This window comes from Dipteris shenzhenensis, chromosome 5 (assembly GCF_047967505.1).
Source record: "Dipteris shenzhenensis isolate YYH24624 ecotype China chromosome 5, Dip_SZ_1.0, whole genome shotgun sequence".
In the NCBI taxonomy this organism is placed as follows: Eukaryota; Viridiplantae; Streptophyta; class Polypodiopsida; order Gleicheniales; family Dipteridaceae; genus Dipteris; species Dipteris shenzhenensis.
Genome location: NC_141600.1, coordinates 6,189,084 through 6,214,908, shown reverse-complemented (window position 1 = coordinate 6,214,908; position 25,825 = coordinate 6,189,084). Strand labels below are relative to the sequence as shown.

General features: G+C 43.4%; 1 protein-coding gene across 2 annotated transcripts in view; it reads left to right on the top strand.

The window, feature by feature from the left end:
- The first annotated feature begins 12,082 nt into the window (after positions 1-12,082).
- The window catches only part of LOC147901553 (AT-rich interactive domain-containing protein 6-like), a 108,979-nt gene continuing 95,236 nt past the window's right edge, over positions 12,083-25,825 (top strand). The window contains exons 1-2 of one of the 2 annotated variants that reach the window (XM_087375109.1): positions 12,083-12,820; positions 13,072-13,111. In XM_087375109.1, coding sequence (XP_087231235.1) covers positions 12,294-12,820; positions 13,072-13,111 — 567 coding nt within the window. In that variant the 5' untranslated portion in view covers positions 12,083-12,293. The remainder of the gene's footprint in view (positions 12,821-13,071; positions 13,112-25,825) is intronic. The other variant, XM_087375108.1, reaches the window with a different exon arrangement.

Below are 25,825 nucleotides of genomic sequence, written 5' to 3'. Positions count from 1 at the left end.
GTTCTCCCTTAAAGGCACATTGTCCTTTAAGTGGGAGGTTGTGGGGGTTAAAGGTCACTGTTCCTTTACCCCGGTTATGTACAATACTCAAACACATATATAAATGAATGAAAAAGAAGATTAGGGTGGTTCTGCACCCACCAAAACTTGTGTGGCTCTCTGTTTCTCTCTCCCTCTTTTGTTCTTGCTTTCGTTGAGAGCACTCTCAGTAGCCCCTCCTTACCATCATTTTTCATCCCCATTGCTTCTCATCTCTCCCCCTATGAATTGCTTTCTAGCAGCCCTCTTGTTGTGTCTCACGTGGACCTCCTTGTAGCCCCCATCACGTTGCAGCCCTATGAATTACTTTCTAGCAATTCTCTTATTGTGCCTCACGTGGAACTCCTTGTAGCCCTCATCTTCTTGCAGAATTGCACTTGCTTGTAGCCCCCAATCACTGGAAGCTTTTTTACTATGCCTTTTCTTCTTGTAGTCGCCTCCTTGACAGATTCCCTTGCTGTAACTTCTCTTGTTGCGGCCCCTTCCCCTTGTGCATATCCTTTGCCCCCCTTGCACCAAACTTTCTCCTCACTTACAAATTTGTAGTATCCCCCTTGTGAATTGCAACCTCCTCCTCTCTCCCCATCAGCTCAAAAGTTGTAGCCCACTGGCTCCTCTTTCCCCCTTAATTGTGGTTGCAACCCCCCACCATCGTGCTCCTCTTCTCTCCCCCTCAATTGTGACTTGAGGCTACCCCTTTGCTTCTAGCATCCCTTTGCCTATGTATAGATTGTTGTATGTGGAGCTTGATCTTATTTTAGAGGTTGTTTTTTGTTGTGCTTTGGACCCAAGTGTGTTTATACCCTTCCATGAAGGCGGGATAGGGGCCAAAAAGTCCCCCCTAGGACTATCATGGGGAGGTTCCTCCTTTTCACACCATTTTCCACAAACAAAAGGGAACCCACAAATGCTCATGCTGGCCACATCTCACTATTTTCCTATAATAAGTGGCAAGCAACTATCCCATCGATAGATGTAGTCATTTCATCCATCCCAGAGGGTTATGTAGGTGGAAAACTTACATTAGTGGACTCTACCAGGTCATCTCCCTTATATAAAACTTTGGATGAGACCCTACTCTTTGCTGGCTATGTTGGGCATTCTCTTGCCTATGTACAACTCATGTTTCTTGCAGCCCATATCAAAGCACATGACTCAGATGTCTAGCTAGTTTGGTTTGAATCTAGCTTTGGGTATGGGCTCCTACAAACTATAGGCCTATCTCATGGGCTCCATCTTTGAGATATGCAATAACCTCCTTCTCTTTCTCTTAGGACTCCCCTACTCCTCACTTCACATAGAATGACTCCCTCCGCCTTTAAGAAAAAGGTCTCCTGTGTGCTTAGAGGAGGACTTGGATCAAAAACTCTTCACTATGCCCTTGCAGGAGATCTTGGCAAGCAACTTGTAGTCATCTACTAGCACATGTGATCTCAACATTGATATCTTGCATTGATGTACACTTTAGAGCTTATGGAGGGTCATGGCGTGCAAGCTATGTTTGGAGAGTATGGTGAGGTGATTGACATGGTTGACCCACATGAGTTACAATGGGTGGGAGTTGCACTTCCTCTCAGCAGAATTGTATGAGAGGTTGTATGAATGGTTCAAGATTAGCAAACTCAAGGACTGTCTAGGAAAGAAACTACCTCGGAAATTCATTCTATCTCTTCATTTTCATTCTAAAGTGTTTAGTGGAATGCAATTTGTTGGCAATTCAAGAGTGTTAATTAGAATGAATTTTATAGATTGTCTATTCTATTAAGTAAGCACAATTAGAAAGCATGAAAAACTAAATATCATGCTTTTATCAAACCATAGCTTATTATACTTCGTCTTTATAGAGTTTTCTTGTCGCTTTTTATAGCACTTATCAGAGGCTTCATCAATGAGAATCAATGATTATTTCACTAAAAAGTAAAAAATCTACTAAGACTAAATATATAGTATGACTATTTTTATACTCTTAAAAATCAAATTCAAGATTTAAGACTAGAAATGATATAATTATAGCTTTTAACCTTGAAGATGTGCTCAAATGGCCTTTTTTGTTTGATTTGAGTGGCTAAATGACTATGTATGGACATTGGATGTGAAAGTTATGACATTCTAAAAAATGTTGTCCAAGATAACTTCACCACCGAAACTACCTTGGAAGGCTTCCTACAAATGGCTTTATTGGAGAAACCCCCCATAAAAAGGGGTGATGAGAGCATTTCTTCAAAGTCCAAGGTAGTTTCACAATGAAAGTGCTTCCTTCAAATGAGTTTCTTTGGAGAAAACCCCCATGAAGAGGGGTTATGAGAGGTTTTCTTCAAATAGACTACCCTTTTAAATAGCAGTTATAAGGGGATTTTCTATGAGAACCCACTTTATATGTGGGTTTTTTCAAAATCCTTTCCATCCCAGTATCCACCATGCCTAACATCATTGTCATTATTAGATGAAGTCCTCCATCTTTGTGCTAAGATCTATGGATAAACATATAGTTTCTATGAGAAACATGGTTTTAGTGACATACCCTGATATGCTTTTTTTGAAGTAGAAATATGAAAATTTTGTCAAGTTTTGGCTCAAAAAAGGGCCACCCCCCAATGATAGCTATGCCTAGGCCAAGTGGTCTATGTAGATTGCATGGTGGATCATGGATGAGACCTTTGCATTTTGGGTGCTACACTTTTCAAATCGATGGGTCAAACTCAACACATGCTATCCTAAAAACAACATTTGAAGCTGGAGTTGGAAAAGGCCACAAAATCTCATCGCAAGGAATGGCATGCCAAACTTTAGGACAGGGACGAAGAAAGGAAAAGATAGCAAGAGTAAAAACTTAATGAGAAGGAGAAAGTATGGAAAGGACAACAAGATGCACTTCAGTATAGGCAGCATCCCCTTTAGAGGTAGGAGGGGGAAGCACAACACAAGCCATGCAAAACCACCACACAGTCCAACAAGCAAGGCTACAATAGGGGTTGATTGTGCTATAAGAGGCTTGCATGTCTATGGTGTCAAAGCATGAGAAGTCTAAAATGCAGGTTTTTAAATTTTAGACTCAACTTGTAACAACGGAGCAGAGCCATAGGGACTTATCACAACTTTGTGCGAAGCATTCAACACTTGAAGAGTCCCAATTGACTTTGCAGTACGAGCATCTTTCCCTAAAGGTTGAAGTTTCTCTTCTTAGATCCCAGCATTCCCAATTGACTTTGCAGTACAAGCATCTTTCCCTAAAGGTTGAAGTTTCTCTTCTTAGATCCCAGCATGATCACTACAAGTTGGGCTACCATCTCTACAAGTCTAAATATAAGGAGTTATGAATGTTTTGTACACCATTATAGAGGAGGATGATACCCATTTGGGCGATCTGTAGCTTTATCATAGTTTATGAGATGTAGTGGACATGAGCTACTCTTTCACCTTGATCCAATGAGTTTTAGCTTCTAGAAAATCTTTATATATCTTTTTAGTTATGTAATTTCAAATTTTTAACACTTGTATATATGATGGTTTTCTTTTCACCTAGGGTGGTCTTCTTGTTATTTTCATTTATCAATTGTAAGGCCATGATCCATTTCTATTTTCCTCTATCATTTTTCAATTGCAAGGCCAAGAACCATTTTATTTTTCTTTGTAAGGCCACAAGCCAAGGCATGTAACTTCTCCACTACATTGTATTGAACATAAACATGAAGATATACATGTGAACCCCTTAGGGTTAGGGTTTGGGTCACTTTGTGTATTCTTGGTGAGATCTCTTTGTATCATTTGAGAGGTGGACTTGTGCATTTGACTTTATTATTCATGTTAGTGACTCATGTACTTCGACTGACTTGGTGAGCTTGTTTTCCATTTTTAGTGACTTGTGTACTGTGGCTGACTTGGTCATCCTCTTGTCATTTCTATTCCTCTAGCACGTGCATTCAATTATGACCCTTTTGAGTATGAATATTGTTGTTTTCCTTATGTGTGTTCCATTTCCTCTTTTTTCATAGAGTTTTATTCCATCATGTACTGCACCATCAGTAGCACCATAGTCCACTCCATTACCACTGCATAGTTGTACCATCACCACATGATCCACTACACCATAGCATACATACCACCATGCACTCCTGGCACCTCACACTAATGGATATTGGTCTCTAATAACACCTCTAGAAGTGATAGGACTCCCTTGAGAAAATCCCATTTTTTATATCCCATGCTCTTGTTGTGAATTCCTTGTACCTTTCCCAACCCCAACATCACTTGCTTGCCTTATGATCACCCACTATTCTTTAACACTTTATGCTTGCCTCTACCCTAACCCCCTAGCATTTCCTCTTAGCCATTCTTGCCTTGTACACTTTATGCTTGCCTTCCCTTGAGAAAATCCAGTTTCCTAGATCCCATGCTCTTTTTGAGACCTTGTTTCCCAACCTGAACAATAATAGATTTTCCTTGTGATCACCCATTATTCTTTAGAGTTGTATGCCCCCAAACTCCCTAGCATTTACTCTTAGCCAGGGCTTGCATTGTGCACATTATGCTGCCGCCCCTGCACTTTCCTCTCAGCCTCCTAGTCAAGCAAGTCTTAAGCATGCTGCTAGATCAATAAGGTACATTCTTTCATTTGTGCACAAAACTAAGTGTTTTCTCCCTTCACATATAAGCCTCAATTTTAAGATTTAACCACACAATTGAAAGCATTTTTCTTATGTAGTGTGGTGCAATCCTAAATAAACTTTATATGAAGATGGTGACTTTGGTTTCTTAGACCAAGTCTCACCATTGCACATTTAAGCAATTTAGAGCTTTAGTATGTGGTTTCAATTTTCTTATAAAGCTTAAAATACAAAATGGTATCCTAATCATGCCATTTTCCTACTAAGTTGTGAGCCATACGTTAAACCTTAAACCATGTTTGATAGTGTACACTAAGTAATCCTATGGTAGCAACTAGTTGATGCCTCCCTTGATAATGATTCTCTTATAGGGACCACTCTTGACTCAATAATATGCCTAATGGTATGCCATCAATTTTGAATTCCTATTGACAACTTTTGATTCTTAATAAGAGAAGGGGGGTTTATCATGTAGCATTTGTGGTGAAGATGAATGATATAATAGGCCAACTAGCAATGGCAAACAAGTCAATTGATTTAGATTTCCTTAAGGAAACATCCTATACATGCCCATCGAGAATCTATCATTGTTCCACTTGAATCAAATTGTCCCATGGAAGTAATCAAAATTATCTACATGTCCAACTATGATATTGGAACCAAACTTTTTCAAGCTCTAATTTCTAGTCACTTTCATATCCTTGAAATTTTTTATGCACATTGAATAGGGTGGGCAATCAAAATGGCCCACTTTTATATGGGTGCCTTTGTGTAGACAAAATAAGCATTATTGGATTGTGACTTCATGACTCTTCTTTCTATATTTTTAATGTACTTTCAAGGTCTCATGAGCATAGGACGCCCATTGGAAGGGTTGGAAATAAAAAAGGATCATTTTTGTGTGTGTGGGTGCCTTTGTATAGGAAAAACACACATTAGTTGATCATTGCTACATGTCCAAGTATTTTATTATAACTAAACTTTGCACGACTCTTAAAAAATATGCATCTGTGTGCTTCTACCATCATGTCATGTGTCCAATGGGTATGATACTTTGTAGAGGCCTTAACATGAGTAATCTCTATGTGTTTCAAATTTTTATCTAATTTGGATTTCATTTACATGGTGAAACATCATGCACCATGCATACATGCTAAGAAAATATGCATCTGTGTGCTTCGACCATCAAATGTATGTGTATAATGGATATGACACAAGGACTTAATGTGAGAAATATCCATGAGCTTGCAAATTTAACTATGATTTGTATATATTTTTTATAATAAGACATGCATATTTCCTTGTTCTTTAATCATGCACCATGTATAAGTATGGAAAAACTATGCATCAATACTTTTGCATAAAAAAATATGTGTATTTTATTATGCATCATGCAGAAGGGTTAAGAAAATATGCATCAATGTTCTTCTACCACCATGCATATGTGTTCGATGAGTGTGATACTTTGCAAAGGCATTAACATGAGTAATATCCATGCGTAGGCAAAGTTTGATGAGATTGGATATCATTCACATTATCAAACATGTTTATTTTTTGTTTTTTAAATTATGCACCGTGTGTAAGCATTAAGAAAAAATGCATTGGTGTGCTTCTACCATAAAATGTAGGTGTCCAATGGGTATGGTACTTTGCAGGGCTTTAATGTGACTGATATCCATGTCCTTGCAAAGACTTATGTGATTCAAATGTTATTGTCATTGTAAAACATGCATAATTTTTGTATTTGTTATCACGCACCCTCTATAAGTGTTAACAAAAATGTATTAGTTTGCTTCTACCACCATGTATGTGTCTGATAGGTATAATACTTTTTCTAGACATTGATTTGAGTAATATTGATGCTTTCATAGATTCTACCACCATGTGTATGTGGTTGGGTATTATACTTTTATAGAGGCCTTAGTGCAAGTAATATTCATGTGCTCAAAAAGCTTGATGTGATTTAGACATCATTTTCATGGTAAAACATGTGTATTTCTATGGTATTTATCATGCACCACGTGTAAGTGGTAAGAAAATATGCATCAGTGTGTTTCTACCACCATGCATGTGTGCCCAATGGGTATGGTACTTTGCAAAGGCCTTAACATGAGTAATATCCATGTTCTTCCAAAGCTTTATGTGATTCAAATATTACTTGCATCATCAAACATGCATATTTTCAAGTTTTTTGATCATGCACCATGCATAAGAACTAAGAAAATTTACATAGGTGTTGTGCCTCTACCATAAAATGTATGTGTTTAATGGTATAATACTCTATGGGGTCCTTAATGTGATTAATTTCCACGTTCTTGCAAATTTTGATATGACTTGGATGTCTTTTGCATCGTAAAACATGCGTATTTTTGTGCTTTTTAAATGCACAATCATATGCATTAAGTAAATATGCATTGGTGTGCTTCTATAACCATGGCTATGTGTTTGATAGGTATGATATTTTGAAAATGAATTAATTTTGAACAATGTCTAATCCACATCAAGGCTTGCAAGATAATGCAAGTGCCTATAAACAAGAGACATGGAAGGTTTAGTTCAAATTCGATACTGGGATAGGTGGCAGCAATCGACCGATTCTTATTTTTTCTACATGTAGGCACCCACACATATGAAAGGTGGGCAACTTGATTGCTCACCCTTCAAATTGGAGTCCAATGCTAATTAAATATTGCAAACACATGCAAGTGACTAGAAATAAGAGCCATGCAAAGGGTGGTACCAATCTGATACTCGGACATGCGGCTATAATTGATGAATGTGGCAAGTTTAGATTTCATCATGATGTGGCAAGAGGGCCTCCTTTTGATGATTTGGCATCTCACATGTCCTTTTGTGGTGAACTAGAAGGTCCTTCTACATGGACAAGTTGCCCCAACGTGAGACCAAGATCTAGGTAAGTCCTTGAGGGGAATCTCTATCTTGGACCCTCACTTGGGAGTGGGTGTTGCTTTGCTAATGACCTATAAGTCAATCACAGGAAATGCATCTTCTTCTATAGTGTAAAACCAAGCTCAAGGTGATTCCTTGAAAAGAATGTCTAAAAATGAACCTCGCTTCCCTAGATGAAAATCTTGAGGAAGACCAAGAAATATTGCCCGCCTTTGGTAGATTCTTTACTCATTCAACCTCCTAGATTACACACTTCTCTTGACAAGCGGCCATTTGGCTTTAGAGACGATGAGGTGGCTACTAGCTTGTGATCCATCAAATCACACTAAAACAACACGTAATCCGAATCAATAAAAACTCAAATCAAAGAAATGGTCCGTTCATTTACTACATAAAAAAGACAAGGAGCCCTCAAAATAAACCCTTTCACAATTGCAACTCAATTCAAGAACAAAATTATTTTTTGACATCTAAGGACTCTATTGACTGACTAAACTTAAGACTACTACAACATCTTATTCCATGAAGCCTAAACTACAAACCAACTCTCATTGCGCTAGGCAATATCAAATCAGGTCTCATGGACCTTCCAAGCGAAGAAACTCAATGTCGCCTTCATCTTTATGTAGAAGCTAGAACTTGGATTCATGTTGCCAAGTGGCTGCCATGCATAGAGCAACCTCTACAAGCCAACCCTAAGTCACCAATTCCATGAGTCAATCAACAACATTGCCACAAGCCCAACCTCCACCAATGAATCACCAAATGTCACCTCCTCTCACCAATGATTGGTCCATGCAAAAGACCCTTACAAAGATCACATAGCTAACAATCCCCCCTAGATCTGCTGAGCAGGGGTACATATGAAACATTCATAAAAAGTTGTTCATGGTGAGCCTTACACAAAACTAGAAAATAGTGATAGAAAAATTCATAAAAGGGTGTTCATGGTGAGCCTTACACAAAACTAGAAAACAGTGATAGAAAGCTACCCATGCCCCTCAATGGATCACCACCCACATAGGGCAGGATGACAAATATGTGGATTACCCATGTAGGCACAACCCAATAAAAATAAAGCTCAAAACAAACATTTCTTAGAAAGCCAACCATCTTCTTACACACGATCTTCTTCCACTACCAGTCCAATGAACTCTTTTGTTGGAGGGGTCTCCTCAGCTCTACATATGCCTTTTCTTTCTTGGACTGTGAATCATATGCATTCTTGTAACAATGACGCTCATCATGACCATCTTTCCCATAGTACAGACATTTCATTGGCTCTTTCCCTTTGCTATAGTCCTTCTTTTTTTGTCTTTTGTTGATGAATGCCATATGTGCAGGTTCCCCAACTAATGGCATTAAATTCATCCTCCTCACCTCACACAGTAGAGGTGCAACAACATCAATAAACTCAATCTCATCTAAACTAACCCATAAGATTTTTACTAGAGTTGGATATCTCTGAGAGATAGTGGAGAGAAGTACTGCTTTTGAATCCTCATCATCCAGCTTAGATCCAAAATGCAAACAATTGCTTCAAGAGAGATTATAATCAGTTTAAATAGGTGCCCAAACTCTTAGCCTCACCATTTGAAATCTAAACTAAGGAAAGACTTGGAATGCTTCATTTTTGCACCAAACAAGGTCTCTAAAGTTGTCCAGTTGTCTGAAGCATTCTTTGACACCTAAAGGGTTGGAAAATTATGGTCCCAAGGCTTTAGCTAAGACGCCGATCACTTTTCATTCTCTAATTCCACAAAGACAGTTTGTCGGGATTGTTGTCCTTGGGTGCCTGCCAAAAGGCTCCAAAGGTCTTTTTGCATGAGGTCTAGCTTTGTTGATAGCTACCACGCCACAAAGTTTCATCCATCAAACCTCAGAACTAAACTCTCCCCCGACTTATCCTTCTTCTAGGGATCTATGCTTATGCTCGAAATATCTGTTTGTGGACGACTACATGGAAAATTATTTCCGATCTCCATTGCTTCTTCTTTTCTTAGTATTGCATCCAACCCTCTATATACTCCCAATGCAAGTTTTACCACTCCTATCTATATGCCTTATCCCTTCCCCCCTTGTTTGTGCACTTTCCCTTTTCTCCCATGGCCCCTTACCTCCCTTGCACCCCCTTCTCCACCCTTACATGCAAGTTTGAAACCCCCACCCACACTTGTGCACATGTCCCTCCCACCCCCGTTATACAACCACCCCCCAACCTTATGCACATGTCCTCTCCTTGTGTGCATGCCTCCCCCCTACCCTCAAGGGAGCTTACATGTTCCCCCATCCTGCCTTATGCACATGTGCCCTTGCTCCCACCCACTCACGTGTGCATGTGTGACCCCCCGACTTCCCTGCCCCTCCCCATTACTACCCCCTTGTAGGCATGTGGAATACTTGATTGCCCCTTGCATGTATACATGTGCACCCCCCCACCTTGCATGCATGCACAAACCCCTGCTTGCCCCGTCCTTGTGCACATGTTCCCCCTACATCCCCTTTCATGGCCCTCCCCTTCTATATAGGCCCTTCCCTTTTCTCTCATGCCCCTCCCCACTTGTGTCCCCCCCCCGGTCCGTTTTATCACCCACCCTTACATGTATGTGCAACCCCCTGATATCCATTGTGCACATGTCCCCCCTCGCCCCCCTTGTGCACCACCCCCCATTGCGCCCACCTCCCACTCATGCTTGCATGCATGCACAAACCCCCGCCCCCCCCACCCTTGCCCCCTCTTGCACATAGTCCCCCCTAAACCCCCCTTGCAGTGCATCTGCAATCCCCTCCTTCCCTTTGCTCCCATGCTGCCCCCATCCTCCTTATGTGCATGCACACCCCCTTACCTCTTGCCCCCACCCCCACCTGCCCTTGTGTGCATGTACAACCCCCCCCCATCCAAACTACCATGGACCCCCACATTTGCATGCATATGCCAAGCGCCAACCCTCCCACCCTTGTGCGAATGTCCCCCTTGCCCCACTCTCTATTCCCATACCTGCTGACCCTCCCCCTTTGCTACCATGCTTGTGTACCACCGCCCATGCCCCACTCCACACGTGTGCACATGCGCAACCCCCCCTTTGTACCCATGTGTTGGAAAAGTTATTGACAAAATCTTATGTTTGATTTTCAATCACACTATCAAAAGGGATAACACACCTTTCCTCATCCAAACAAGGACCCTCGGCAATCATTGAGATAATCATAGTCATCCATGTCAATAGATATTGTCGACTTTATAGGATTACTATGCCTTCTAATAGTGAACAACCCTTAGTTATCAAGTAAATTCCAATCTACAAGTTTCCTTTTCAACAGTTCAACAATATTGTAATACTAATATATTTGGTGTTGCAATTTGAACCTTTGTTTCATCTTTTGCTTGTGTAATTCGATGTACCCATGTTGAAGCACTGAAAGAACAAGAAACAAGCAAACACATAGGTTCATTTTAGATCAATCAATCATACAAAGACACATAAAGTAAAAATGCTAAAATACTTAGGACTTTCACAAGCTGTTTGCTTTTTTTTGGTAATGTTAATACTGCTTGTATCAAGTATACAAAGAGAAGGATAAGAGAATGTTTAAGTCTATATCTTGCTTCAATCCATCCTACCTTACTTATAGACACAAGTTCCTTTGTGAACATGACCATACACACACTCTCTATGTTTGAACCTACATATTTATATGCTCACTTGCATGCATGTGATTTTCCAATCACCACACAACTGGTGACGCTTTGACTACATTGTAAGATATCACCCTCCAATGAATATTGACCTAAAAGAATGACATACTTATGCTTTAAAAAATATATCAATGTGATGTCAATTCAGAATTATTTTGAAGCAACTACTTCAATGGCTCAGTATTTGCTTTCGACTCATCCCCCTTAGAATGAATTAAATCTAGCTACACATAAAGAGGTCATTGGGCATTGCCTTTTTATTGTAGCTCCTCCCCCAGCATTTCCACCCTCTTTCTTTTGATTTATAGCATTGCATCAACAACTTGACACTAGCTAGATGGTGATGACATGAGCATTGAGATTTTGACATAGTGTCCCTTTGTAGCTTCTCCACTATGCTCAAGGATGCTTCTCACAACGTGGCCATTTGCAACTTGAGTGCCCTTGGTCTTTGTCCTTTGAGAATTTTATCCCATTTCAAAGCTACTCCTCAAACGGTTCATGTGTTCTCCTACATAAAAATGTCAGTCTCCAACGCCATGCTATATTTGAATCAAATGGAATAGAAATCATAGAAGCTCACTTATCTTAAATACGAGATCGATTACATGATCATGGCCATCTACAAGCCTCCCAATATCAACACACAATCGCTTCTCACTCTCCTCTACCACGTGAAAGAAAGAATAAAAATCCTCATGGGTGATTTCCAACATGGACATGCACAAACAAAATTCAGCAACATCAAAACTCCTCACTTTAGGACAAATACAAATTCACATTGAAGTTCCCACAACAATGTATGGAAGCGTCCTTGATCACATTTGGACAAACATTCCCAAAGGCAAAGCCATTACACGAACCTCTTATGCGTACTGGACGGACCACTCTGTTTCTTGCATATAAAATTTAAAAACAAGAGCTAACATATCTATCTCTTGAGGGTCCATATGGCTTTGCCACCTTGTTTTTTTAACCCAAATTCTTGCATCTCATTTCTTCATTTTTGTTGGTCAGTAGAACTGATTTGAGCTAGTGCGACTATGGCGGATCCTCAGACTGATGTTGCCTTGCCCGACGTATTTTTAACCGCTGAAGAAGGAAAGGAGGAAAGTATCTCAGCTGCAGAAGACCACGATCTGGGAAAACCCAGTAGCTCAGCAGATATGCTTCCTCCCCAGGTCGGGGACATCCGGCATTTCGATGAGAACGGCGTTCCCCCTGGTGGGAGAGATAAGCGCGGCCTTAGCCGTGTGGATACAGATGACGCTTATGTAACCCGAGACGATCTCGAACCTTTCGAACGAGCAGACCATTCAGAGGAGTACGACCCAGCTGAACCTTTGGTCATAGAAGACCTTATGCGGAAGGATGATTTAGTCCCTGGCGTGGAGGTACCGGAAGGCGTCGAACCAGGCGTGTTGGATTTCATGAAGAGGGACCCCGAAGAGGACGCTGGAACGGAGGAGGATCAGATGGATTTCGCCCGAGAATTGGAGGCTTTCTTCACGGAGAGGAAGATGGAATACAAGCATCCCAAATTTTATGGGCAGAATTTGAATTGCTTGCAGTAAGTTTGGTGCACCACTTTAAACTTCCGAAACTATAAGTTTGTGCGTCATACATTGAACTTCTGAGACTGTTTCGCACGCAGCATCGCAGAGGGTTTTACAAGCCCTTTTACCACGTGCTAAGGACGAAGTCCCCAAGCTCTTTTGTCCTAGATTTGATCTTTGTAGAGGTAATATTGTATCCATCGGAAATATGGTTCGACCGTGAGATTTTTAAACAGCAGAGTTCTGTTTGTGTTTTGCGATGCAGACTATGGAGGACTGTTGTCCGGCTAGGCGGTTATAAATCGGTAAGTTTTTAAAACTAAATCTTTGTTAATCTGCATCAATTCAAACGCTCATGGACTGCCATAACCTATTTTCGAAGGCAAGAAACTCAGCGCCTGGACTGGTGTAGGATGGAATTCGCATGGTTTGTATTTCCATGCGAATCCCTTTAAAGAACTGGAGTAGAGTAGAATGGACCACACTTTGGCCCTTTGCAACCAAGTAGGCCAGTGTGATCGAGCTAAGACCCTAAGGCCACCGAGCGGGAAGGAGCTAGTACAAATGCTAAAGTTGTGGAGTACCAAAAGTCCCACTTCAGCCTCTTGTCCTTGTGTCCCTTGCCCCCGGTGCCAACGTCCCTTTCCATTCTTGCAGCCCCATCCAGGGGTGGGCTAGGGCCATTCCTTGCAGCCTCCCTTTCTTTGGCTTTCTTCGAGTTTTGGAGAGTTGAGCCGTGGAACTACATGCATGTTTGTCGCAGCTGCCCCCATAGTCTAGAGGTCTCAGTCATTTGTGTTTGGCCCGTGAAAGGGGGTGTGCTGAGGCAGCAAAGTCAAGTGGGCTCAGGTTTCCTTTCCACAATAGCAAGAGACAAGGTGTGGTCCCAACAAACTTCGATTGGATTTTTAGGTAGTTGATGCTGTCACTCATGGGACGATCTTTTTTGAGGGGCGATACATGCCATGTGGATTAGGTATGCCCAGCCTCTTCGGATGGTGGGACCACATGTTCGGTGCGGCATTAGTGGTGTCTCTTTCAAAGCGATGGACGGATTGGGGCTGTTCAAAGCATTCATTGCAGACTTCATCTACATGAGTTGGACAGCAATGATTTTGGACGTGCATAGCTTTCGTGATTGTGGCACGTGCATGTTAGTAGCCATAGATAAGAGTTGCAACGAGCCCTTGATGGGCGTTCGATGGATGTGTTGATGCTACAGGAGCATATGTTCTAAGCAATGAATAACACTAACGTAGCCACTTGCTTCTCGATCATGGTTTTGAGATTTGGTCATTGGTGGTAGGCCGTCGCAGAGGAGTTTTATTGGGTAGGCCTCGGCGTAAGAGGTCTTTGATTAGGGAGAGCCGATAGGGGTCCAGGCAATGTGGATGTGCATTCTGTTGGGGGATCTCTCGTCTCGGGATCCTCGGTGTTTACGCATCTACATACCGCCAGTAGAGGCCCCCCCTATTCGGTCGAGATGCATGGAGGGAGCTTAAGTTCACCCGACTCTCAAGCAGCCTTCTTTTCTCCTTTGGCTAGCGATGCTGTTATTGTCAAAAGGAGGACTTGATAAGTGATGTTTCTCATGCATATACCAAACACATTGAGATTCACTATCATTATGTCACAGACAGGCCTCATGCACGAGAGATCACATTGCCCTATTAGGATACACATGACAATGTTGCTGATCTATTCCCCAAGGCACTATCCAAATAAAAGTTTGAAGCTTTCGCAAAGCTTTAGGCTTATTTCCTTTGATGATTTATCCATTTATTCACACTGTCACAACAAGCGGGATATTAGAGTATGAGTAGTGTGTATGAGCACACCCTTGGGACACTTTTCCACTCCAATCAGGAGGCTTTTCCCCCTAGGGTTGGTATTAGGATTAGCTTCTTTTGTAGAGGATATATTTCTCAATGTCATAGTTACCACACGTTTCCATACATGGATTTTGGAACGTGTTTGTGTAATCATTTGGAATTTTTTCTAGAAGTCTTCCAAATCATTTTTCATGTGCCTATGCTATAAAAAGTTATATGCCTACTATAAACACACATGCTTGGGTCCTAAACTACATGATTTCGTGCACTAATGGCACTGGGAAAACTCAGGTACATAGAATAAAACATTTCAGGAGTGAGACATTAGGGCTCTTTAGAAACTCAGTATAGCTGCTTATGCTTGGGCATTGATGACGACATAAGCATTTGCTTCGCTTGCTAACACTGTGTACCTTCAGTTTTTCAAAAAATTTGTTAGCTCATTTCCGTTTAGATCAACAAAAATCTGAATTTGTACGATTGGATTATTCTTATCTTACAAAGGGGTGTGTGTGTGTAACGATAAACTAGAAAGCTAGTTGCAACTATGAATTCACATTAATATTTGTGAGAGTGCAGCAGAAACTGAACAAAAGAGAGAGCACACACTGCAAGAACTGAACTGCATAGAGAGAGAGAGAGAGAGAGAGAGAGAGAGAGAGAGAGAGAGATTAGCGTCTTCAGAAAGCCTCATGGGCTTATGGGACAAAGTACAAAGTACAAAACAAAATCCTTACATCATCTGGATAAACCAGAGAAGGTCGAGGAGTGCACATGGCAACTCAGCTCGAGCTTATTTTAACACACATCTAAGTTGTAGTTCTATATCAAAATGGCCTGCATTACATCAGTTTAAGACTAAGGGTCTTTAGATTTAGATTTGAAATCTCGAATTAATGCTATTCCGTCTCGGTTGATTGCCCATTTTCCAGCTTTTCGTGCATCCTTGGCTTTAGTGAGCTCACTATTCCTTTGTTTGAGTTAGAGTCGGGGTGAGCTCCTTAGATATCCATATCTTCGCACCCTTCAACTTATTTGTCTGTCGGAGGATATTGACTCTCTCTGTCCTTTTATTGAAGTAAACTTGCACTTGTGTTCCCTTTCGAGCGATGTAGCTAATATGGGTTTCATCCCATTCAATTTGTGGTATATTCTTCTTGAGGCATATTATCTTCTCATCTTCGGTGAAATCTACATCCTCACTAGAGCAGCCAAAGCAATCCTTGGGCAGCCCCCCAATGCGTAATATTTTCTTGTTATTTACTACTGCTTCCTGCTCTCCTGCATAGAGATCTGCTCTATTAATTTTATTGCTGGCCACAATAGCCATCTCCTCCTTGGCTGAGCTAACTTGAGTATCGATCATCTCTTTGACCGTAGAAACAAGTGTTGGTGTTGGCGGAGAGGTGCTGCATTTTTCCATGACCTCTGCAATGATCTCCTGCTTGTCCTTACTCTCCATCTCCTTCACTTTTCTTCCAAGAGCTGCAACCATAAGCCTGAGCTCTCTAACTTCTTGCTGTAGGTAGTAAATTTGTTCCTGTGGATCTGATCCAATCTTTCTTTTGAATGTCAACGCATAGGGACTAGATGTGGCTGCAACGCAGGAGTACGAAGGCTTACTGGTCGGGGTAGAGGCAAACAACTTAGTCTTGGGAAACTCCATATTGGCCTGCATAAGTCTGAGAAACCCCCTTGTTGAAGCTAACCCCTAAGCTGGGCTAGGGGTTCAGCCCAGCCTAGGGTTGTGGGAAAGAGGGCGACGTTGCTGGCGATGTCCTCGTCGAAAGGCAGTACGGGCTGTACGGAGGTACGGGGCCTTGTACGGCGTTATGGCAAAGGCAAGGTGCTGACGACTGTTGTACGGGGAGGTACGGAAGAGGTACAGGCCTGTACAGGAGAGGTATGGTCGACGGGAGAGGTACGGCTGATGGGAGAGGTACAGCTTGTATAGGAGAGGTACGGCCGAAGAGAGAGAGAGAGAGAGAGAGAGAGAGAGAGAGAGAGTGCAAGGGATCATAGGAAAAGGCCCACAACTGCCACAATGACATGAATACAATGGTGGAAGGAGGGCCTATAAATAGTCTTGGCCCCCTCCAATCGATCAGCTACATATGGCCAACCATGCTGCGACCTGATCCTCTAGTTCACCCTCTAATTCTCCCTCTTCTTCCCCAATGCCATGATCTCCACCTTCCTCCATTACAATGTCATTATTGTCACATTCGTCCTGGCCCATATCGTCATCCTCATCGTCTTCCCTCACTCCTTCCCTACAGATGATACATCAAGAGGTGCTAAAGTCTAACAATATTATCCTACGGCGTACATAATACATGATACTATCATAATTCTTGGGTACACTTGCACATGAGAAGGTTCAAAGCTTGAAAGAGCTTTAGTAAAAAATAAATATAGACTCAGAAGAATCAACTTTCAAGCATGAGTCATAACAACTTACATACTATACGCAAAATTCCAATGCTCAAGGCTAAAGCCATGAGTCATGGCTTACTAAAGTTTTAAGTTATAAATACCAAGTTCACACATTTATGAAAATGTTAAACAATAGTTTCAGATCCTAACATACATATGGCATGAGGACTATGTAACCGGCCTTTGATCAATAAAGGGCAGTGTAACTGACTCTATTATCTCACAAATCTGAAATACAGCCAACTTGAAACATTGCCATTGCCCACAAACAAAACTTAGAGCATATAACTTCACTGCATAGCATCATTGAATCATTTAAGACAAGGGAGGCTAGAATGCCCCTACTCAAAAGCATGAAGAGTGACACCTGTTGGCCCCAACACTTGGCGCCCCTTGCGGTATTTATTTAATTACTGGTTAGCTCAAATACAAAGGGACTCCCTTCAAGAGGTCACCTGCAGGTGCAACCCAGTACAATGCCAACCCGTGGCTGTGCTAGTGACCAACTCCCAGTGCTATTCTCTTGGTTCCTTTCAATAGTCATGCATAACACCAGTAGAACAACCTGACAGCATGCCAAGCAATGCATTCACATATATCCAAGCCATTACTGATAGCCACTGCACCCTCAGGAAGAGAGTATCACAACCGGTGCCCCAATTTTCTCCGGGGCCAATGGCAAGGCATCCAACCTTGCAGAATCTCAGTAAGAATGACAGTAGCATAGAGTAGAAAGAGAAGATAAGAATCAAGCCAACAGAAAGAGCCTGTTTCAGCTCAGAACAGCCCTAGAAGCTGGTTGAATAATAGACAGCAGACTCTGGTAGGAGGGAGCTGCCTATGAGTGGCTTCCAGCACCAGAAGGTAGGGTTCAGCAAGCTGAAACAGATCCGCCATGATTGCGACCACCAGAATCGATATTCCAGCCCACTAGCACCTTTGTTTTCAATGCGCCTTGCACCAAGCAGGAGCAGGAAGACTTTTGTCATGAAGAAAGTCGAGAAAAACTCCAGAGATGGCCCAGAATGGAGGCGTCCAAGTCCAAGAAGCATGCCAACAACAAAGAGCACCAAGGGGAGGAGAATTGTTGCGAAGAAAGCTCAAAAAACGACTTCAGCCAGCAAGAGGGAGGCTGCAAAAATCTGCCATCCTCAGAATGAGGCTGCTCCGGTAGGGGAGAAGACTCAAAACTGCAAGGAAGGGAAAGGAAGGGCTCCAGGGCCTTCCAGGGGCTTTCAGGGGTGACACAAGGCAAGCGGAGAGGCCACACATAGACACATGTACAAAATGAGGCGTGGGATTTTAGTGCCCCTAGGGGAGTCAGATGGCACACCATGACTCTAATGCTTGGGAACCAATGACCCTAGTTTGTAGGATCTCAGGGGGTCAATTTTTATAAAATGACCCCACTGAACCAAACCAATGACCTTAGAAATTGAAACCACTCTAATAGCACTAGGAGTTGCACTTATTGCACATGAAATCATAGGTACCTTTTGGGCATTAACTAAGGCCCTTAGCCTGGTACCCTAGGCTAAATTCAGTGATAGGTAGTTTGGACACTTCAGCATCACCACTACGTGACTTTCCAAGGCAGCACGGGACCAGTTGATGGAGTGCAAGGGTAGTACAGATGATTGTGATAGCTTCTCTAGACGATTTGAAGTACGATAGGACTCCTTTTGCACAAAGTACAACAGCCAAAAAGCGGCATTTCAAAAAGCCACTTGTTTGAAAACGTTAATAAGAAACGATTTAAAATTTAAAAAACGTGTTTCATTGCAACCTCATTTTGGTCATTCTTTGTAACACAACTCCTGTATTCTCAATACATCTCCACAATTGGTGTTCTCCGCTCAGCCCATTCCCAACATCGGTTCCCGACCCTTCAAAGCTGTGCATGCATCTGTGGGCTCTTCTTGGGAGATACTTGCAAGTATTGCAACGTGGCGTATAGAGAGCTAGACACACAGAAGCATTGAATGGATCCTAAGTCCACCATTCTTTTACTTTGGCCACTTTATGGACGGACACTATACATACATTGATGGCGATTTGGGAGACCATGCAAGGGTCCTCTTTGGCAACGTCCGCTAGAAGGGCTATGTTTTCTAGAGAATGGGCGGGCTCGCCCTTCTTCTCTAAGACTACTACAAGGTTGAGATGGCATTTTCAGCCTCAACCTTGGTTGTTTCCTACCTCTTTCTAAGGAGCGTGCTCTCATGGGTTGTGTTCATACTTAATAGAAGTCTTTTTTCTGCCCAAACAAAAAAAATCGGTTCCTCTTTTGGTATGAAATGGTGTCCTATGTTGCTTGCCATACACACACCCTTAGCATAATTCCCATTTGCCAATCCTAGTTAAACCATGAACCAGATTGTTCTTTGTTATGAGCTGTAATGATTAGTCAGCTATCTGAGCCTTGGATGACATAAATTTGCTTAGCTGTGAGCAATTAAGCATACTCTACTAGCCAAAAAATATACCATCTCTTACACAATGGGCAAGAGTGATGATACCGCAAATCTCTCTCTCTATGAACCAGATGTACGATAATTCATAAGATCCATCAAATGTTATTAGTAGTATCAATTCAACCATGTGTTTGGGAATGAAGCTTATAAGAAGACTTTCACGTTGTGCGAAGCTTGCAAAGAATGCCTTCTAGGAATTCCTAGGAGTAGGCTTCTAAGTTTTGGTCCCACTGGAACACTAGTGCCTTATGCAATTCATTATAATACCTCGTGGTGGTGATGTGATGCCATGCTAAAGGTGACAGAAACTATACTGAAGATAGCATACATGTTGATAAGCCATGGTAAGAGCTCCAAACTGTGAATAACCATGCGTGCAGGATTTGTAGAAGATAACTGGCCCGGTGTGATGTCCTGTCACAAGAACTCACACAAACAAAACTCACACGTGTGGTCAATAGACATGAGATCATAATAAATGTAAACACAATATCCATTAACAATCCAAAATGTTGCATTCCTTCCGTCGCCAAAGCAGTTGTCCTCAACTGACAACAACTAGGCGGGGGTACTTAACTTCATAGTAGCAAGCAGACGTTTGCATACTGCAAATGTTTGTATCAGAGGGGTGGTTCAAAAAGCGTGGACCCTATAAAATACGTGCTATTTTCCCTGGCTGCTGGTTTTCCCAGAAGTAGCACTTCAGAAATACACTTGCTATTTATCTAACTACCTCCTATTTTGCTGCTGTTATATACCTGCTGTTTTTTGCAGAAATAACACATCTACCAGAAATGCTATTCAAATACATGCACATCAGCAATACATATCAGAAATACTACTTCAGAAATATACCAGAAATACTACTTCAGATTTACCTGTGCTATTTATGTAACTACCTGCTAGTTTGCTGTTGTTAAATACCTGCTGGTTTTTCTCAGATATTACACCTCAGAAATATACCAGAAATGCTATCCAAATGCATCCACATCAGCAATTCTATCAGAAACACTACATCAGAAATATACCAGAAATACTACCTCTCTAGTCTAGCCAATGAAGCGTACCCTCTACCCAAGTGGGCTTGCATTGCGGGTCTCATAGTGAAGATGGGTCTGGAGAAGACAACCACAAGATACGTGTATGATGAAACTATCTCAACAGGTGACCCATCAAACGTGAACTGGTGGAGCATCGTCATCGACGTGTTGGCATTGGGCCGAGGTGTGTCGGTGAGAGGGGGTGTTGGAAAGGTCACCTCCCCATTGTAAGCCCCCATATGAGGAGAGCATGGGGGGGGATGAACCTGGGTCTTGAGAGACTGACACATGGGCATGGTTATGTCTGCCATGAATCAAAGAGAAAATAAAAGAGATGTACCTGGAGGGACCATAATGGCTGTAACAGACGGAGCTGAAAGCCAGGAGAAAGAGATGCACAGAACATGGATCTGGCCTGGAAGAGGAAGATCTGGAGCAGCAAACATGGCAAGGACTTCCCAGGGAAGTAGCGCCTGTGTGGCAAGCCAAAAGACGGAGTTTGTGGGCAGGAAGGCGACCTGCAACAGAGCCAGAATATGGCGCAATGGAAGAGGCAGATCTGGAGCAGCAAACATGGCAAGGACTTCCCAGGGAAGTAGCGCCTGTGTGGCAAGCCAAAAGACGGAGTTTGTGGGCAGGAAGGCAACCTGCAACAGAGCCAGAATATTGGCGCAATGATGACGGGACAAACCAGTGGACAAGTGCCCTGTGTAAGTGGGCTGGTTGGGCTGGGAATAGCCAGCCAACCAGACCTATTGATAGGCTTGGTACTAGGCCAGGCCATGCCTAGAAGTGTGGGCCAAAGGCTCTAGAAATGAGAGCCCCCAAGGGGCATTTATAGAGCAGACCAGGTTAGTCGGATTGTTTGGGTCGGTCAGAGGCAGCCTGACTGGTCGGCTATTTTGAGCAGGCCTTGGGCCTATAAAAGGAGAGGCCCTGGGCCTCATAATTCATCCAACAAGTCAGCCATCAGAGGAGCAGCAGGAGCAGCTGTACTCACACCCTCAGGCCTACAGCCAGGAGGCAGAGGAGACTAGGAGTTGCTGTAGACTAAGTTCATCAAGGGCTGGACCTTGGCTGTCTTCTAGGGCAGCAAGGTGTTGTGATCTGGACGGAGAGTCTACATACGTTCAAGTTGGAGCACGCGGGCTCAAGTCTAGAGATATCTGGCAGATAGTAGAAGTACCTTGTGGTAAGATCAAAGGACCACACGCTGGTGGGACTTTGGATCTCTCTCTCTCTCTCTTGTTGTGTCCATAGTTTTGGACGGAAATATATTGTTTTGTTAGCTTCTATATCTGGGTGGATCATCGTCTATTGATGAGTCTGCACATCTATGTGATGCACATTAAGTAAAGAAGTTTGTGATTCCACACCTCACACACACTGTGTGAGATCTTGGGCTATTCTATTAGTCTTCTGCTGTGCGTACCCTTTGTTGGTTGATTTCTAATAGGCTTTGCTTCCAGGCCCATGGCCTCTTTGGCACGGCCAATGCTAAGGCAGTGCAGCCTATAACCATGGTATCTGCCTCTTGCATGGGTGCATGTCCCTGCTCATACTGTATCCACGCTGCATTTGCTTGACTAGTCTCTGTCTTCATGCATATTTCCTTTGCTGAAGTGGGTGTGAATGGACATGCAATTACTCCAACCCCAGAAATAACCAAGATGTGCGCTCCAATCCTCTTAGCACCACCTTGTAATTCATGTGGGCAATAGATGCACTTGCATAGTGCCATTCCTAAGCCAATGACTTTCAAAACCTGCACATGGCTCCACTCCATGCCCCTTGATCTGCCCATTGCAAAAATAAACCTGCAAATCTCAAAGTAGAAACAACGCTTAAGGTGCGAGTAGGCACTCACTCTTTTCCCACAAATTTACACCAAGATCTTAACATGGGGGAAGAGAGTGGACACCTTCTTGCCAAACATGTGTCACGCATGGATCGCTATTTGGTCTCCGCCAGATATCATTACTGCCACTACACGCCAACTTAACTGCAACATTCATTCTCGTACTATTCTCTTAAATCGGCTCGCCTTTGATAGGAGATGACTTAATGTGATGGAAGTTCTCCCTGTCACCGGTTTATGGGGCATTTAACGCACGCTAGGCTTGGTCTACTGGTTCACTAAACCTCCTCTGCATCACTTCCTCGGGTCTTGCCCCCCCCCTCCCACTTCCTTGCTACCAAGTCGTCTCTCGCTTGTTTGGCTCTTGCTACCTCGCTTTTGAGTCATCTCCCGCGGGTAGTTTGGGCTCAATAAATTATGAGATGTATGACAGAGGGGAAAAATGCATCTATTAAAAGGGCTATGAAAAGAAGTGATTGATAAGCAATACAAACCTTGTTAGTGAAACAGGGAGGGTAGTTTACATCCTTCTGGACGCTTACAATTGCTACCAATTTCTTAGGGTCTATTAGAATGGATTTCGTACCTGGGTTACCTTCTACAATCAATGGATGGAACTTTATATAACCATTTAAACTGCTTCCAAAAGTTGTAGAATAGTTTATGGAACATGATTTCAGGTTGCACGGGGTCTTAAATGAAATTGTTAGTGATAGAGATGCAAAATTCATGAGCAGTTTTTGGAAGAAACCTTTTCTCTAGGGGGAGCCTTATTGGCTCCTATTACAGCTTACATCTTACCATGGATGCGTCAATAGGTTAATGGATCTTAGAAGAAGAGTATCTCAGGTACTTTGCTTTGAGACACACAAATTCCAGGATAAGTGGCTTAAGTTTGCAGAGTAGTTTTATAGTTCTATCTACAGGCATGAGTCTCTTTTGAGCTCGTAGGACACTTGACAAGCAGATTGCAAACCAAAGTGTGTAGGAGGAGTTGGAGATGACAGAATACCAGAAGGATTTTGGATGAAAAGCCGGGGCTTTATATTACTATTTTAGCAGAGATACCGGTATGGATGAAAGTGTGGAAGTGGACGGATAGAATGTGTATCATAAAGGATTCTGGTATTCAAAGATCTTATATTTCAGAACAATATGCGGGTGGGTACTATTGTTGAGAATCAGCATCTCCAGGAGTGGCCAGCCGACCAGCCCCCATGCAGCAAGGGGGGCCAGAGGGGGTAGGCTGGCCGACCAGCTGGTCGGCCCAGTTGGCCTGACCGACCAGGCTGGTCGGTCCAGCCAGACTGGCCGACTTCCCCCTTGGCCTGCCCTATAAAAGGGCCTCCTTCCCTTCACTTCCTATCACTTCTTCCAGCAGCTCCTCAAGGCTCTTGTCTCAGCCTGCTCCTGGCCATCTTCACCGGAGCCTCCCTTCAGCTGTTCTGTTGGCTGCCCACGCTCCCTCTGCAGATCTTCTGGTGCAGCCCCTCCAGCCTTCTTGCTCCAGGCTCCTCCTGCCTCCTCGTTGCAGGCCCCTCCAGCCTTCTTGCTCCAGGCTTCTCCTGCCTCCTCGCTGCAGGCTCATCCAGCCTCCGTGCTCCACGCTCCTTCAGCCTCCTCGCTTCAGGCTCCTTCAGCCTCCTCGTTCCTAGGCTCCAGCCTCCTCGCCTCAGGCTTCTGCCTCCTCGCTCCAGGCTCATCCAGGCTCCTCGTTCCAGGCTCCTCCAGCCTCCGTGCTCTCAGGCTCCAGCCTCCTTGTGCCCAGATCCTCTGCTCCAGTTCAGCCCCTTCTGCAGCTCCTGTTTCTCATCCTGTTCAGGACTCCTTGTATTACAGTTGCTGCCCTGGTTTATGGGCTAAGTTACAGCAGATCTGTTTGTGGCACATCTTGTTGTCTCTAGTATTCTCTGTGTGATTCTGTAGCTTCAGTTTGCTTACATCTTCTGCTGCCACTCTTGACATGGTATCAGAGCACTAGGTGCTCCCCATCCTCTTGGTTACTGAAGCATCCACCAACACCTAGATGATTTCTTCTATGCATCTCTCTTGCTGGTCGGCAGCCTATGTTCCTCCTGCCTCTGTGATCAGCCCGTTGCCTTCTCCTCCTGCCCCGAGATCGGCACCTTGGTCACTTCTCCCTCTGGTTGGCATCACTGCAGGCTCCTAGTTTGCTGGTCGGCATCTTCCTAGGCACATGTCTTGTTGGTCGGCAGTACCTCTTGTGCACCAATTTTGGTTGGCATCCATCCTACCCCGAAGCCAGGCACCAGTCGGCATCTTGAAAATTGGTTTTGTGAATTTATTTTGAAATTTTGCTCCCAAGTCGGCATCTTGAAAATTGGTTTTGTGAATTTATTTTGAAATTTTGCTCCCAGTACCCCGGACTATCAATAGCAGCCTACTGCTTCATCAAGAGCCTCTCCCCCCCTTCCTTCATCGCACATCGGGTCGGCTCCCGTCTTCACCCGTACGACTTTATTCAGGGGTTTCTGGCAGAACTTATTGGCTCTTGATCTTTGGGTTCGATTGTTCTCTGTTTGGTATTGAAACACATGGGGGGCCTCAGCCACTCAAGAAATCATCAGTCCTGTCTAAAAAGTACGGATCTCCACACCCAGATACAGATCCCAATCCTTCCCCACTTCTCCGAAACTCAGAAGTTTGATGGTACTAACTATGACACCTGGAAGGATAACATCGTCGCAGTTTCAGAGGGGGACAGACATCCTCTTCTCCATTTACTCTCTCGTACAGGTTCTCATCTACCGGATTCTCTTCACCGACAAACCTTCCTCATTTGCACTACACTCCGAGTCTTGGATTGTTTCTTCACATGGCCCCAACCGGAAACATACTCTCGAGGGGGACTCTCCCGTTCACCATCCTTCAACAGTCCGGCTCGTCATCGACAGTACCAGCTTCTTGCGGACTCACCCAGCTCCCTGCTTCTTCTCTGGCTACTTAACACTCGACCGGATCTCGGCTTTTCTGTCGGCACCCTCAGTACCTTTATGCAAACCCCTTCGCTTTCTCATTGGCAAGCTGCTCGACGTCTCCTCCGCCATCTTCAGGGGACCTCTACTTTCGGGCTCTTATATACTGCCGGTGGTTCCTCTCCTTCCCCGCTCACTCTCCGAGGTTGGAGTGACTCCGATTGGGCTGGCGACCCCAATTCTCGCCGCTCTACCATGGGCTATGTTTTCTTCTTTGGCTCTGCGGCTATCTCCTGGTCCAGTAAACGCCAACCCACGGTCGCCCTATCTTCCACCGAGGCTGAGTATCGGGCTATGTGTAGTGCCACCTGTGAGGCTGTGTGGCTTCGGCGCCTTCTTCTCGATTGTGGTTTTCAGCAATCCACTTCCACACTTTTTTTGTG